General features: G+C 42.3%; 1 protein-coding gene across 1 annotated transcript in view; it reads right to left on the bottom strand.

Annotated features, from left to right (window-relative positions):
* Nucleotides 1–1,652: 1,652 nt before the first annotated feature.
* arsb (arylsulfatase B) overlaps nt 1,653–17,770 on the bottom strand; it is an 89,780-nt gene continuing 73,662 nt past the window's right edge. The window contains exons 7-8 of the mRNA XM_048525060.2: nt 5,775–5,903; nt 1,653–1,953 (exon numbers count right to left, since the gene is read on the bottom strand). Coding sequence (XP_048381017.1) covers nt 1,688–1,953; nt 5,775–5,903 — 395 coding nt within the window. The 3' untranslated portion in view covers nt 1,653–1,687. The remainder of the gene's footprint in view (nt 1,954–5,774; nt 5,904–17,770) is intronic.

Consider the following 17,770-nt stretch of genomic DNA (forward strand, 5'->3'; position numbering starts at 1 on the left):
GTTATAGTCAGAAGCATGGATATGGACTAGATATAAAAGGGCAACAGTTCCTCAGTTTGCATTGAGGGTGGAAAATCCTGCCATTTATAGTAAAATGAATTGAAGCAGAAGTACATCATGAAGTACATAATGCCTGTTACATTCAGGCTTATGGTTATTCCATTTCGGTGATTATGCTGCATTTCCTATGAAGAGGTATTATCCCCTCGACTTGCATTACTTTGTCCCTACCCAGAACTTTTGGCAACATTTAATGTTAGCAGTTGGTCTAGTCAATGGTACATCTCAAATGATTCCAAAGCACTGGTGAAAACTGTCAAAAGAAAATTCATCAGGACTTGGTCAGCCTTGGAAATGTATAGATTTTGGCTTTGGAAAATTTAGATTTGAGGTTTCTTTCTTTTTCATCTATATCAGTATCTGAGGAGTCACTGCTAGTGCTGAATATTGTGAAATCATTGGCAAACATCTCCACTTCTGATCTTAGGATGGGGGCAAGGTCATTGATGAGGCAGCTGAAGATGGTTAGGCCTAAGACACTACCCTGTGGAACTTCTGCAGAGAAGCTCTAGAGCTGATACAAAAATAGAAATTGCTGGAAAAGCTCAGCAGGTCTGACAGGACCAGTGGAGAGAGATCAGAGTTAATGTTTTGGGTCATGACCCTTCCTCAGAAGTAGAGCTGGGATGACTGGCCAACAACTAAAACCACCTCCTTTTGCTCCATCTTCTTTTGTGCTAGGTATGGCCATCACCAGCACAGTGTTTTCTCTATCAATTCGCACTGACTCCAGTTTCGCTCAGCCTCTTTGATGCCACATTTGGCCAAACATTGCTTTGATGTCAAGGCTCACCTGACCTCTGAGTAATCTGTGTTATCCTGACAGCATCTAAACTGAGCATCAGTGAGCAGGTCATTGCTAAACACATGCTGCTTGATAGCAATGTTAACAACTGCAAGACACACAGGAGAAACCTAACTAGCTGTTCTACCTGTATCTTAACAGCTTTAAAGACAGAAAACACATTATTTTAATACTTAAATGTGTGAGCATGTATGACTTTATATTTCACAGCTGAGAGAAGTGCTGTTGGATAAAGAGATGCTTAAACTGAAGAGGCAGCTGTTATACTTTGTTCCATTGTGTTCCCAGGATTTGAGATGCGGCTGCACTTCATTCTGTTCCGAGACTCGGCTGTTTGTTTTTTTTAAATCAAACGGCACCAAGTTTCTCAGCCAATTGCTCACACCTCTGAGATGTTGTAACTCTGGAAGTTCAGGCAGCTGTGAAAAATAGTGAAATTATTGGTAAAACATGGGGAAATGTTTCCACTGGCTGTGAGGTCACGAGCAAGTGATGCTACCCCAACCAACACTGATCTGACAGAGATAATGGGAACTGCAGATGCCGGAGAATCCGAGATAACAAACATCAGATGAAGGGTCTAGGCCCGAAACATCAGCTTTTGTGCTCCTGAGATGCTGCCTGGCCTGCTGTGTTCATCCAGCTTCACACTTTGTTAACACTGATCTGACATTCAGTTAAAGAAGGGCTGATGTAGAATTCATCAGAAATGTTAAAAGGCACTTTCAGAAATAAATGTAGTGCTTAACGTCACCTACTATTAAAATTACGCTTGGAAACAGTAACATAAACATTACTAGTTTTAATCAATCAATCTTGGTTCTAGGCCCAAGGCCCCCAAACCCCATCCTTGCCAGGATCACAGTTCGGATCTTCCGCTGGGTAAGTGATAGGCACGGCACTGTCCTGATAGTACTGAAGTCTTGACAGTAACTTCCTAACAATGCTGGGGTACTTGTGTGAAAGGTTAACTTGCTCCTCTGGATCAGCTGCAATGTTAAAAAGCCAAACGCTTTTCTTCGGTGGCTCTGTTGATAGCGGCTGCATTTGTTTGGACGATGATGGTGGTGGAAACCAGTAATCACAGCCTACAGTAAACAGAACATTTTTCATTAGTACAATCTAATCCTTCATTTGAATCACAGGATCATATCACATCTCAATGATGCGGTACACTGCAATGACTAATTCAAAACACTAGTGGCATGTGTTATACAAACAAGGACAGCTGCTGAGGGAAAAATGCACTTTCCACATGCTAAGAACTGCACAGTTAATTTGTTATAACACACAAGTCCACACAGGAACTCCACTGTAATCAACTACAGATGCTTCTCCCTGCTCAATAAACAATAACTCTTTTGAAAATGATAATCCCCTCGAATAACTAAGTGTCACAATGTAACGGGACACAAGATGGATCGATGGGCGCCATTGGGAAATTCTGAACTAGCACTGCATGGATGTGCATGGGCAAATGCATAGTCAAAGCTACAAACCGGCTGTAACAGGGCATTCCCAAACACTCTACGGTCAATGAAGTGCAGTGGAATTGTACCAACTTGACAACAGAATTCTACATCCCAGTAATCTACACTGTAATTACTGCTCACAGATTTATTGAGCAGGCAGTTTACTGCTGGACAACTTCCCGAAAGTGTCACGATCCTGTACGAGACTGCCATGTCAATGCTCTTATCCAGTTAGGGACCGGGAACCTTTTTTTTTGCTTAAAGTAGATGAAGTTTGAGATACCAAGTACTTATCAAAAAATAAAATCACAAGATTCTACAGTTTGATCAAATTAAATTTATCTATATAAAGCTAGAGAAACAGAAAAATCTACAATATATACATTTTATACTCTAACATTCGAGGCTAATGAAGTAAATATGAAAAGTTGTCGTCCCAATACCCCACAAACTGCAACTTAAACGGTCAATGCACTTAAATGGGAGCCCATTAGATTTCAGCAAATCTGTAGGACACCAACTCTCTGACTTTTGAGAAGACTTTGTCTTCTTTGCAAAGAATTTCAATTCTTCATTGTCAAAATTCTAGATTGAGAAGTGCCCTCAAAGCCTCTCCAACTTGGACTGCCTCAACAATTGCTCACGGTGGTTAAAGTTAAATTGGTTAAATACATTTAGTAACCTCTGAAAGGCTGTAAAACCTATTTACTCATCTTTTTCCAAGCCCAAGCACCACAAAGACTCCTGAGACTGGTTTCAAATCTCTAATTACCTGCACAATTTCAGCTTTTGTCAAACAGCTAACTTCACTGATCAGGGTGAGTTGTGGAAAACTAACTGGGAATGCACTGGAATAATGAAGACTGGCGGTAACAAAGGAATGAATGAGGGTTTCAGCAGTAGATGAGTTGAGACAGAGACGTAACTTTTCACGGAAATTGAAATGAAAAGAGATGAAGAAAATACGTGGTTGTAAGCAATATTCCCTCTAAGCTGTGCAGTCAGATCTGTCTAAGTTGACGTTATTCCCAGCAGAGACTTCTAGCTCTGGTTAACGTTCCCTGCTCATGAGGCAGAGATAATTACCCAATAATATCCTTAACTCAGGAATAAAGAAACCATTCAGGTAGGTACCTTATGTTAGCAATCTTTGCCTGGTGGCCTGCAGCAACCCTTTAAGGCATGAACATGAATATTGCCAGAACATCTTTCCTTAGATAAGGAGGCGAAACTGTGTTCAACAGTCCAAGTGTGGTCTCAACAACACCTTGTACAATTACCGCAAGACATTCCTGCTCAGAGATAATGGGAACTGCAGATGCTGGAGAGTGCAAGATAACAAAGTGTGAAGCTGGATGAACACAGCAGGCCAAGCAGCATCTTAGGAGCATTCCTGCTCCTGTACTCAAATCTATTTGCAACGAAGGCGAACATTTATTTGCCTTTTCACTGTTAGTGCACCAGCATGCTTACTTTACCGAACTGATTTCAGGGACTAACATTTGAAGAGAGACTCCATTGGATAGGACTATATTCACTGGGGTTTAGAAGAATGAAAGGGGATCTCATTCAAACCTATAAATTCTGAAAGGACTAGACAGGATAAATGCAGGAAGCATGTTCACGATGACTGGGGAGTCCAGAATCAGCAGTCACAACCTAAGGATACAGGGTAGGCCATTTATAACTGCGATAAGAAGAAATTTCTTCACATAGAGAGTAGTGAGTCTGTGGAATGCTCTGCCACAGGAAGTGCAGGTAAATGGGATTATTGTAGTTTGGTTGGCATAGACATGGTGGGCCAAAGGGCCTGTTTCTACGTTCTATGACTCGAATACCTACCCCTGGGGAGCTTCATTACAAACCTCCCTCCAGCCCAAAAAATATCCACTGATCATTACTCTCTGCTTTCTATCACTCAATCAACTTTATATCCATGTTGCCACTGACCTTTTTATACCATATCCAACAGCTTTCTCAAGTCTGCTATGAGGCACTGCATCTAATGCCTTCTGGATATCCATGTATATCACATCAAAAGTGTTACCCTCATTGACCATTTCCATTGCCACTTCAAAAAAACAAACTCTAGCAAGTTAGTTAAACATGATTTCTCCTTTAGAAATCCATGCTGACTTTTCCGAATAAACACATGCGACTCCTGCTTCTGTTTTCTGATTATTTTTATGCTCTTGTGGAACATGGGCGTCACTAGCTGGGCCAGCATTTATGCAAATCCCTAGATGCCCTGGAAAAGGTGGTGATGGGCTGCTTTCTTGAACCATTGCAGTCAACATGCTGTGGGTTGGCCAATAATGCCCTTACGGAAAAAATTCCAAGAACGCAAAATATTTGCAAGTCAGGATGATGAGTGGTTTGGAGAGGAATTTTCAGGTGTTGGTGTTCCCAAGCATCTGCCGCCTTTGTTCTTTAGATGGATTTGGAAGGTACTGTCTAAGGATCTTTAGTGAATTTCTCAAGTGCATCTTATAGACAGTGCGCACAGCTGCTACAGAGCAATAGTGGCGAAGGGAGCGGATTCATAAGAATCTCTTCTGAGTGGCAGAGGTGGCTAAGACCAGAGGACATAAGTTTAAGGTGAGGAGCAAATGGCTTAGAGGAGATACAAGAAGGAATGTTTTCACTCAGTGGATGGTAGATATATGGAACATACTACTGACGGGGCAGTGGAGGCAAATAAAAAAAATAATCTGCATGGGCATTTAAAATGCCAGGGCATGGTGGGCAATGGACCAAGTGCAGGTAAATAGAATTAGTGTAGTTTGGCTTTTGTTGGTCGGTATGGACATGATGGCCAAATGGCCTTTTCCTGTGCTGTATGACTATGATGCTAATCAAGCAGATAGCTTCGTCCTGAATGGTGTTGGACTTCTTCAACATATTGGAGCTGCACTCATCCAGGCATGTGGAAAATATACAATCACACTCTTAGCTTGTGCCTTGTCGACAATGGACAGAAGGTTTGGGAGTCAGGAGGTTAGTTACTTGCCACAGTATCCCTAGCCTGACCTGCTCATGCAGCCACTGTATATGTTTCACAGAGTGGTGCAGTGTGTAACATCTACAAGATGTTCTGTAAAAACTCACCAAGGGTCCTTTGATAGCTGCTTCCAGGCCCACAACCTCAAGACTCCTAGAAGGGCAAGGCCAACTAATGCACATGAATGCCACCTGCAAGCCCCCCTCCAAGTGACACACCATCCTGAGTTCCTTCACTATCACTGGGTCAAAATCCTAGAACTTCCTTCCTAACATCAGATAGATTGCCTCAGTTTAAGGAAGCAGCTCATCAACTTCTCCTGAGCTATTAGGGCTGGGAAATAATTACTGGCTACACTCATATCCCACAAATGTATGAAAAATACCATTCCAGCAGAAAAATAATACAGCGCGCATTTAAAAAAAAAAATTCCTACCAGGATATCCAGTTAATAGCTTCCAGTTCCCAGATCGGATTGCAGAATGAATGGACACATTAAAGGTGGAATTCTGCCACTTTGTCGGTTCAACACTGAAGGTAGCATTTTGTTTGGACAAACTGGGACCTATTGGAGGAAGAGAAGAGTTGAAACTGAGTATGGAATAAGCATATCACATTGGACGTGAACCATTTTAATTCTGGCTTTAAAGCAACCAAACAAAACTGTATCTACAGTACTCAAATACACACAGATGGGATTGCCTTTGGAAGGAACAATGGCAGCATGAAATGCAATTTATGAATGCTACAGGGAAGAATAATTTGTACAGCTGCATTGAGTGATTCAGCTGATTTGTTCAATATCTTGGCCTGCATCCTGTTTAGAACACATTTAGAATACATCTCACAGGTATTTTTAAAAAGTTACATTCACATTTCTCTTTTATCTTTAAGGCTCCTATGCAATGTTTTACAAACAATTAATTTAGGGATTCACATTGTATGAATACAAAAGGTTAAGAAAGGGGTGGCAGGGTGGCTCAGTGGTTATCACAGCTGCATCATTGCAGGGACCCAGGCTTGATTCCACCTCGGACGACTGTCTGTGTGGAGTTTGCACATTCTTCCTTTCTCAATGTGGGTTTTCTCTGGGTGTTCTGGTTTCCTCACAGTCCAAAGATGTGCAGGTTAGGTGAATTGGCCATACTAAATTGCCCATAGTGTCCAGGGATGTGCAGGCTAGGTGGATTAACAACGGGAAATGCAAGGTTACAGTAATTGGGTAGGGGTAGGTTTGCACATTCTTCCTTTCTCAATGTGGGTTTTCTCTGGGTGTTCTGGTTTCCTCACAGTCCAAAAGATGTGCAGGTTAGGTGAATTGGCCATACTAAATTGCCCATAGTGTCCAGGGATGTGCAGGCTAGGTGGATTAACAATGGGAAATGCAAGGTTACAGTAATTGGGTAGGGGGGAATGGGTCTGGATAGATGTTCTTTGGAGGGTTGGGAATGGGCTGAATGGCCTGCTTCCACACTTAGGGATTCTATGAAAAATTTCTACTCTTGAAATCGCTCCTCCCATTTCCAGCAAAAAGAAGATAACCAAAGATAGTTTTTCTCAGATGATTCTGGCAATTGACTAACAAGGTAAGTGGTCACAGTATATAACACAGCAGGATTAAAATAACATGAACCCAACATACTTTGGTACCGTCCCCTAGGACATAAAATCTGTTACATCTACCTGGTCTGCCTTATCAGTGGCTAATCTCTGGCCTACACCTGTGAAGTCAACTCCAAACTGCTCCCAGAAATGATCTAACAAACAAACCCGATTATCAAAGCACCTAGGGATGGACTATAAATGTGCTCTTGCAAGTGCTACCCACATCCTAGGAACAAAACAATCAGACCACAATAACTACCAATTAAGAGAAACAGCACAGTACTTAACAAGAGGTGAATCAATGTGGTTGGGATGTTAGATTTAATATTGAGCGCAGGGAAACATTAATAATCTTGGGGAGAAAAAGTGGATGAAGTAGACAACGAATTACGATTGAATTAATTGAATGTTGGAAAGCCAAAAATAACAATGCCTTGTATTAGAAGAGCAAGGGCTGGAGCTATAAGAAGGCAAAAGGGAAAATTAGGCAGGAGACAGAAAACCAGAAAAGATGTCGATCGGAATGCTGGTGTTATGGGAAGTATAAATAGCAATATTGCAATGGTTCAATTAAGGTATCAAGAATATGTGGATGAGATACTTTTAAATGTGCACAAGTTGTACTGTTTGGAAAACTCACACACACACACACACACACAAAACTGTACAAAGCCGTGTAAAATGCTGACTTGTCTACGTTTTATTGTTTTTACATGTTTCAGACAGCCTGGGTTTCTCCTTCCCCAGTAAGGCTCCCTAAGGCGTTTTCAAACTGATCTGTTTAAGAAATTAGCTGCTGAAAGCTGTGAGGTCAATACCTTGGGAAAAGGGAAGTTACATTATGGAACACATTATCCAGTGTGTGACTGTTGTAAGAGTCATCTTACAGTAAGTGTTTTGGCAGCTTGCAAAATAGGAGCACAATGATTTCAAACATACAGGACTTCACTAAGTGGGAATTTGCCTTATTAGAGTAACAAAGATTAATGTGAAGAAAAAAGCAGAGCATTTCTTTCTGGCATACAATAGAGGGACAAATCATATTTTCTGAAAAATGCCCTTTTTAAAACTCGTACCCACAAATTATTTAGCACTCCACAACTGTAAAATTCATCTGAGCTCTACAAATCTGTTTAAAATTAAGTTATTTGCTTCACAGAATACCATATGGTAGGCTCCATACTAATTTTGATCCCAGGTTTTTGCTCAGTGAACCTATCTTGCTCTAGAGATAGTAGGAACTTGTTCATCTCATCTTGCTCTAGGCAGACATTTAGCTCCAGCACCTCTGGTTGATGCAGGGAATAGCGTCTATCAGTGGTTCCCCTTTCAGAGCATAAACATAAGAAACAGGAGAAAGGGCGGACCACTCAAGCCTCAAGCCTGCCCTGCCATTTAACGAGATCATGGCTGATCTGCCTGAGGCCTCAAATCATCCTTTGTGCTGGCTTTTCATAGATTTTAGCTCAATATTTCAAAAATTTAACTCTTCTTTAAAATCTTTCAGCGATCTATGCTCCACAGCTTTCTAGGGTAGACAATTCCATACATACTCTCCTCTCTGGGGGCAGAAATTCCTTTGCATTTCATTTGAGTGAGTGTTCCCTTATTGTGTAACTATTTGTCCAAGTTTGAGATTCCCCCACTAGTGAAAACATCTCAATACCTACTCCGCCAGGCCCCCTCAGAATCCTGGATATTTAAAAAGCTCATCCTTCATTTTTCCTTTCCTCCCATCGTTTATTGAGAATTGGTTTTCTTGACTAAATAGAAAGTAAACAAGACACAGCTATGAGATGGGGTAATGGTTAGAAGATGTATGAAAATTGCAGAACAGACATAATGTGGTCATTTTCTGAAGTTACTGAATTCAATATTGAGACCGTGAGGCTGTAAAGTGCCTTTGTAGTGTAAATTAGGTGCTTCATGAGCTTATATTTTGCTTCAGTGGAGCAAGTCCAAGTCAGACACGCTTTGGTTTAGATGCAAGATGGTTTACTGAAATGGCAAGCAACTGGGAGATCGGAGTCATTCGGATGGACAGACCAAAGTTGTTCTGCAAAGCAGTCACCTAGTCTGCATTGGGTCTCATCAATGTAAAATGGACCACATTGTAAGCAGCGAATGCAGTAGATGAGATTGTAAGAAGTGCAAGTTAAACACTGCTTCACCTAGTAGATGTGTCTGGGGTCTTGGACAGTGGTGAGGGAGGAGGGAAATGAACAAATGTTACACCTTCTGCAAAAGCATGGAATGGTGTCATGGGAGAGTGAGGAATTGTTAGGAATGATGGAGGAGTGGGCCAGAGTGTCATGGAGGGAACAGTCCCTGTCAAATGTTGACAGCCAAGGGGAGGGGAAGATGTGTTTGCTAGAGGCATCCTTCTGGAGGTAACAGATGTGGTGAATGATGATCCTTTGAACATGGTGACTAGTGGAATGGAAAGTAAGGACATATGGAACTCTATCATTGTTCTGGGAAGTAGGGAAGGGGCAGGGCCAAACTGCTGGAGATGCGTCACACATGGCCATAGACCCTGTCAACCACAGAGGGGTGGGGACTTGGGGTGGGGGTGGTAGGGGGAACATTTGTTGAGGAAAAAGGAGGTCATGTCGGAGGCAACCCAGCAGAAGATAGAATGGAATGGAATGCTAGAAGGAAGCAAGCTGTGAGGAGTTGTTGTTGAGCTAACTGGAGTTGGAGTCAGTGGGCTTAACATGGATATTAATGGACAGCCTATCCTCAGAAATGGAAACAGAGTCAAGACTTGCTGAGTTTTTCCAGCATTCTCTGTGTTTGTTTCAGATTTCCTGTGGTATTTTGCTTCAATTCCTGTATTTCTGATTGCTGCCCAACGACACAAACTAGAAAATATTCACTTGGATGTTAGGGTAATACCAGATCATGCCTAACTGTGAAGCTCCACATCTAAATACCTTTTGGAAGAATTAAACTTTTATTTTGCTTCATTCACAGGGTATAGGTGTCAATGGATTGGGCAATATTGTGGGTCTGGAGTCACATGTAGACCAGATCAGTTCGGTGTTGCAGATTTCCTTCCTTAAAAGACATTTGTGAATGACATGGGTTTCTCTGACAATTGACAACCATTTCACGGTCATCAAAAAACTTGTAATTCCAGATTTTTTTTATTGAGTTCAAATTTCACAATCTGCCATGCCGGGATTTTAATCTGGGTCCTGAGAATGTTTTCTGGGTGTCTGGATTAATAGTCCAGTAATAACAAACACTAAGACATTGTCCCCCCTGCCACTGGGGATGGACTTCTTAATTTTAACTCAGGGTAAAGGTCAGATAGGCGATGTAGGAGGAACAGGCTCAACAGTAAAACCTCCACAATATTACCAGCAACTCCCAGCTTCGTCTCCATCTGAATGACCCAGCTATCAGTTTGATCTTATTGGTAAGTGGTTAACCTACTTATTTACATTCACATAGCGTCTTTAGAAAAGTAAATGCCTAAAGGCATTTATAGATAACACAGTGTGGAACTGGAGGAACACAGCAGGCCAGGGCAGCATCAGAGGAGCAGGAAAATTGACATTTCAGGTCTAGGCCCTTCTTCAGATTTTCTGAAAAAGGGTCCTGACCCAAAACATCAACTTTCCTGCTCCTCTGATGCTGCCCTGGACTGCTGTGTTCCTCCAGCTTCACACTGTGTTGGCTCTGACTCCAGCATCTTCCGTTCTGACTATCCCACCTAAAGTCATTTTACTGCAGGGTTATGAAAGAAAATAACGATGCAGCGCTCCACAGTGGCTAACAGGCATTTATTCTTCTCCTCCCCTTCTATCACATCCTTCAGAATACAACCCTAAATGAGGAAACAGTGACAATGATAAAGGCACCATGAATGTAACCCTTGATGTTAGTGAGGCTTAGTTCATGTGGGAGAATATGGCACACAGGGAGAAAGGTACAGTCTACGTTTCCAACAATTAATGCACACCTCCAAAACCCTGGATCAGGAAGCAACGATTAACTCTGCAGTTAAACACTCCCATCATAAGACACAATGAGGCAATTCAGAGGGCAAGAAACATCGATTAAATTCTGCTACTGGCATTCCAAGGCAATTTTACTGGATGACTATGGGAAATTGAACAGCAAAAAAGCAATTGATCAAAGTATTTCTGCCAGACGTACATCTCCACATGTCGCCTTCATATCAAAAAAAGCTGTGAATTCAGTGGTGTACCTCATCAGACCTTCCACTATCCTCTCAGAGAGCCTAGACTGCCACCCTACTTTTGGAAATATACTGACAATCTATACAGTTATACAGCACAGTAGCATTTTTTCAGTTTAAAGTTTAATGATCTAAAACAGCCTGGCAGTAAACTTGAACTCAGCAGGAGCTACATGCTACTCGCCAAAAAAAAACAGCAGAACATGAAGGGGCAGAAGGAGCAATCATTACAAATGTACTGTCACTTGTACATTCCACTGATGGGTCACACCATGACACTAGCAAGACTGGACAGTAGGTTGCTGTCCTTAACCATCTCCTCTGTGGTGTACTACAAGGACAGAGAGAGTGGAGAAAGGTTACTCTTTTTAAATTATAAATTTAGCATCATATTATTATTAGCTGGGCATCTGCAAATAGCATTTTTAAACTACGAAATAATGTATTTTACAGAAGATTACTCAAAACAGAAATTTGTATGTTGAAGTCATTGTGGCATTTAATACCAAATAACCTTCCAAAACTCTGTCTGAAATTTTATTCTCTACTGTATGTTTACAGATGTGACAGTGTGAAACTTCATTAATATCAGCAGGAAATCAACCAGTCAGTCAGTGATGAAACACCATATTTTACACTTCAGTTACACAACCAAGAACAAAGAAAATTACAGCACAAGAACAGGCATTTTGGCCCTCCAAGCCTGCGCCGATCCAGATCCTCTATCTAAACCTGATGCCGATTTTCCAAGGATCTGTATCCCTATGCTCCCTGCCCATTCATGTATCTGTCTAGATACATCTTAAATGATGCTGGCATGCCTGCCTCTACCACCTCCACTGGCAACGTGTTCCAGGCACTCAACACCCTCTGCGTAAGGAACTTTCCACGCATATCTCCCTTAAACATTTCCCCTCTCACCTTGAACTCATGACCGCTAGTAATTGAGTCCCCCATTCTGGGAAAAAGCTTCTTGCTACCCACCCTGTCTATACCCCTCATGATTTTGTAGATCTCAATCAGGTTCCCCCCTCAATCTCCGTCTTTTTAATATAAATAATCCTAATCTACTCAACTTCTCTTCATAGCTAGCACCCTCCATACCAGGCAACATCCTGGTGAACCCCCTCTGCACCCTCTCCAAAGCATCCACATCCTTTTGGTAATGTGGCGGCCAGAACTGTATTGTATATTTTAACCATTACGGTGCCTAATCCATAAGTCTCTGTGTGACAGAGACCAAACTTTGAAAGTCTAATTAATTGAATGGAAACAGTTTAGGATACCCTAAAGATGTGACCAGCTATGATATAAATTTAATTTTGTTTTCTCTTTCTTTCCATCCCTTTCGGTTTTAGAGTTTTTCTTAAAGTAATAACATCTGGAAAAGTGTAATTCAAATCACGAGCTGGAGTACTGCTACAGAAATATACAGAATCATTTCTGCAACCACAGTAATTTTGGATTAAACAGGGAAAACCTCAAAGTTGAAAAAAAAATTGGTCTGGAAAATTTTCTGCACTCGAAATAACCCATTAGTTCGGAAACAAAATGGCAAGTATTCCAATTCTCAATCACTAGTGCCTAAGAAATAATAACAGCAGGTCATATAGCTCGTTTGCAAAGTTATTCAATAACATCAGTGCCGGGTCTTTTATGATTCATGGTATATCTAAACAAAGTAAATGGGAATGTGGGAGGGATTTACAAAAAATACATAAGTTTTCAGATGATACAAAGATTGACCGGATGGTTGGTACAGATGAAGAAGGTCTTGTATTACAGCGTGTTGTAAACAAATGAGCAGAATCAGTGGCAGATGGAATTTAACCCTAATAAGTGTGAGGTAATGCGCTTTGGAAAAAGTAATAAGACAAGGGAGAACGCAATGAATGGTTAGACATTAAGAAGGGGTGCTTGTCACAAATCCCTTAAGGTGGCTGAGCAGCTTAATAGGGTAATTCAAAAGGAATGCGGGAAATTTTCCTTTACCAGCTGAGGCACAGATCATAAGAGCAAGGATGTCACGCTGGACCAGTATTTAACTTTGTTTTGGCCATAGTTGGAGCACTGCGTGTAGTTCTGGTCACCACGCTGTAGGAAGGATATGATTGCACTGGAGGGTGTAGAGAGGAGATTCACCAGGGCATGCCTAGATTGGAGCATTTAATTCTTTGAAGAGGTAACCAAACACGTGGATGAAGGTGAAGCAGTGGATGTGGTATACATGGATTTAAGTAAGGCATTTGATAAGGTAGGTTCATGCAGAAGGTAAGGAGGCATTGGATAGGGGGAAATGTGGCAGATTGGATTCAGAATTGGCTGACCCTTAGAAAACAAAGGGTGGTAGTGGATGGAAAATATTCAACATTGCGCCCAGTTACTAGTGGTGTACCACAAGGATCTGTTATGAGTCCTCTTCTATTTGTGATTTTTGTAAATGATTTGGACGAAGGAGTGGAAGGGTGGATTAGCAAGTTCGCAGACAATATGAAGGTGGGTCACGTTGTGGACAGTGCGGAGAGCTGTTCTAGGTTACAAAGGGACATTGATAGGATGCAGAGCTGGGCTGAGAAGTGGCAAATGGAGTTTAACCCTGAAAAGTATGAGGTGATTCATTTTGGAAGGACAAACTTGAAAGCAGAACACAGGGTTAACGGAAAGATTCTTGGCAGTGTGGAGGAGCAGAGGGAAGTTGAGGTTCATGTTCACAGTTCCCTGAAAGCTGCCACCCAGGTGGACACAGTTGTTAAGAAGGTGTATGGTGTGTTAGCTTTCATTAATAGAGGGATGGAGTTCAAGAGCCATGAAGTTATACTCCGGTTATACTAAAGCCTGGTTTGGCCACATCTGAAGTATTGTGTCCAGTTCTGGTCATCTCCTTACAGGAAAGATGTGGAAGCGTTGGAAAAGGTACAGAGGAGATTTACCAGGATGTTGCCTGGAATGGAGGGAAGGTCTTATGAGGTAAGATTGAGAGAGCTAGGGCTTTTCTCTTTAGAACGACGAAGGATGACAGGTGACTTGATAGAGATGTACAAAATGATCAGAGGCAGAGATAGAGTAGACAGCCAAAGACTTTTTCCTAGGATGGAGGTAGCTTTTACAATGGGACATAGTTTTGAAATGAAAGGAGGTAGATATCGGGGAGACGTCAGAGGTAGGTTCTTTCCTCAGAGAGTGGTCAGAGCATGGAATGCTTTGCCGGAGAGGGTAGTGGACTCGGCCTCATTAGGGGTACTTAAGCTGCTATTAGATAGGCATATGGATGATAGTCTAAGGTAGCAGTGGAGGTTAGATAGGCCTTAGGTTTCGGGTAAAAGTTTGGCGCAACATCATGGGCCAAAGGGCCTGTACTCTGCAGTACTGTTCTATGTTCTACTTCAGCTATGAAGAGATATTGTATATGCTTGGGTTTTTTTTTCAGAGCAGAGAAGGTTGAGGGGGCACCTGATAGGTAGATCCAAGGTTATGAGGGCATGGGCAGGGTGGATAGAGGCAGCTATTCCCCTTACTCAAAGGATTAATAACAAGGTGGTACACTTTTAAAGATGTAAGACAGCAGGTTTGGGGATTTGAGGAAAAGATTTTTCACCAGAGGCATTTGACAAGGTTCCACATGGCAGTCTGGTCAAAAAAGTAACAGCCAATGGGATACAGGTATCGTGTTGAACTGGATCCAAAGTTGTCTTAGTAACAAGAAACAAAGGGTAACTGTTGACAGCTATTCTTTCAAATGGAAAGCTGTTTCGAGTGGTGTCCAGCAGGACTTAGTGTTGGGACCCCTGCTGTTTGTTTTATATATTAACAACTTGGACTCGAACTTGGGGGCACAATGGGAAATATGCTAACAAAAAGATGGCTGTTTAGTGGATAGTGAAGATGATAACTGTAAGTTCCAAAATTATATAGCTGGCGTGGGCCAGAAAGTGGCAGATGAAGTTTAATTTTAATGAGTGTGAGGTGATGCATTTAGTGAGGTCAAACTACAAAAGGAAATATACAATAAATGGGAATATACTGAAACAGGTAGATGCAGTGAGGGATTTGTGTGCAAGTCCCTAAAGGTAGTAGTTCAGGTAGATAAGATTGTCATGAAGGCAACTTCATGGAGATGTAGGACACAAAAGAAGGGATATAAAAGATGAAACTGTATAAGTCACTGGTGAGGCCATAACTGGTGTACTGTGTACTGTTCTGGTCACTATATTACAGGAAGGACATAATTGCTCCGGACAGTGCAGAGAAGATTTGTTGCTATGGCTGGAGAATTGTAGATACAAAGAGAGATTGGGGTTGTTTCCTTGGAACAGAAAAGACTGAGGGGTGAAATGATTGTTGAGAGGGGTAGGAAGGGAGTAGGCCAGAGAACCTGTTTCTCTTGGCAGAGAGTTCTTAAACTAGGGGTCGTGAATTAAAGCTAAGTGGCAGAAGGATTAGAGACGATGTGAGGAAAGGTTTTTTTTTATGCAGAAGGTGGTGGGTGTCTGGAATTCATTGTCTGAGTTGGTGGTGGAAGAAGAGACCCTAAATTTTATTATTTTAGAAGTGCCTGGATTTGCAACCTAAATGCTATTAGCTGCAGGGCTTCATCCTCCGACACTTCCGCCATCTACAATTTGACCCCACCACTAAAGACATTTTTCCCACCCCACCCTTGTCTGCCTTCCTGACAGACCACTCTCTCTGCGACTCCCTTGTCCGCTCCACACTCCTCTCCAACCCCACCACACCCGGCACTTTCCCCTGCTACCACAGGAAGTGCTACACCGGCCCCCACACCTCCTCCCTCACCCCTATCCGAGGCCCCAAGATGACTTTCCACATCAAGCAGAGGTTTACTTGCACATCTGCCAATGTGGTATACTGCATCTGCTGTACACGGTGTGGCTTCCTCTACATTGGGGAAACCAAGCGGAGGCTTGGGGACTGTTTTGCAGAACACCTACGCTCAGTTTGCAATAAACAACTGCACCTCCCAGTCGCGAACCATTTCAACTCCCCCTCCCATTCCTTAGACGACATGTCCATCCTGGGCCTCCTGCAGCGCCATAATGATACAACCCGAAGGTTGTAGGAACTCATATTCGCTTGGGAACGCTGCAGCCCTATGGTATCAATGTGGATTTCACCAGCTTCAAAATCTCCTCACCCCCCAATGCATCCCAATACCAGCCCAGCTTGTCCCCGCCTGCTTAGCCTGTTCTTCCTCTCACCTATCCCATCCTCCCACCTCAAGCCGCACCTCCATTTCCTACCTACTAACCTCATCCTGCCCCCTTGACCTGTCCGTCCTCCCTGGACTGACCCATACCCTCCCTACCTCCCCACCCATACTCTCCTCTCCACCTATCTTCTCCTCTATCCATCTCAATCTGCCTCCCCCTCTCTCCCTATTTATTTCAGAACTGTCTCCCCCTCCCCCTTTTCTGATGAAGGGTCTAGGCCCGAAATGTCAGCTTTTGTGCTCCTAAGATGCTGCTTGGCCTGCTGTGTTCTTCCAGCCCCACACTTTGTTATCTAGGAGTTAATGAATTCAGTTGCATTACTTCTAGTTTGCTCTTATTAATGTGACCCTCAGCTCAGAAATGAAGGCGGTTCAGCTCTTCAGTGTGACCTTCATATACATCTTATTTGACAGGTTGAATCTCTCAGTCAGTTTACTGTGGCAATGCTGTCTAACTACTCTTTATCTTGTGATCTTAAGAGGGAAAGGGGAATTAAGTGCAGAACTAATATGTTAACAAGTATGCAGGACACCTAGGGCAGAAGGAATGGAGATGACTATGTCTTTAATTATTGATGAAGCTTTGCTGCTTTTAGATTGGCTACGGAAAAATACAAAAAGCAATCAACTGGATGACTTGACTAATTTATTTGAGGTGGGAATTGATGTATTCCAGATAAATTAAAGAATACCAGGCAAAGCTGTAACTGAAAGATAGGCTGCCTTTCAATAAGAGATAGATCAAGTACTACAATGACTTTTCCCTCCATCATAAGGTCAGAAGTAGGATTGTTCACTGGTGATTGTACAATATTCAGCACCAATCATGACTCTTCAGGTGCTGAAGCAGTTGGTGTCAAAATACATCAAGACCTGGACAATATCGAAAATAAAATTCGGGTGCTAATTATACAGTAAATGGCAGAACCCTTAGGAGCATTGACACACAGAGGCATCTGGCCATATGGATCCACAGATTCCTGAAAGTAGCAACACAGGTGGATAAGGCAGTGAAGAAAGCATACTGCATGCTTGTCTTCATTGGCTGTGGCATTGAAAGTAAAAGTTGACAAGTTGTGTTACAGTTGTATAAAACTTTAGTTAGGCCACATTTGGAATATTCCATGCAGTTCTGGTCACCACATTACTAGAAGGATTTAGATGCTTTGGAGAGGGTGCAGAGAAGGTTTACCAGGATTTTGCCTGGTCAGGAGGCTTTTAGTTATGAGGAGAGGTTGGATAAACTTGGATTGCTTTCACCAGAAAGATAGAGGTTGAGGTGCAACCTAACAGAGGTCTATAAAATTATGAGAGGCATAGATAGGGTGGATAGTAGGAGGGTGGAAATGTCAACTACAAGATGGCACAAGTTCAAGGTCAGAGGGGGAAA

This window comes from Stegostoma tigrinum, chromosome 3 (assembly GCF_030684315.1).
Source record: "Stegostoma tigrinum isolate sSteTig4 chromosome 3, sSteTig4.hap1, whole genome shotgun sequence".
Classification (NCBI taxonomy): Eukaryota; Metazoa; Chordata; class Chondrichthyes; order Orectolobiformes; family Stegostomatidae; genus Stegostoma; species Stegostoma tigrinum.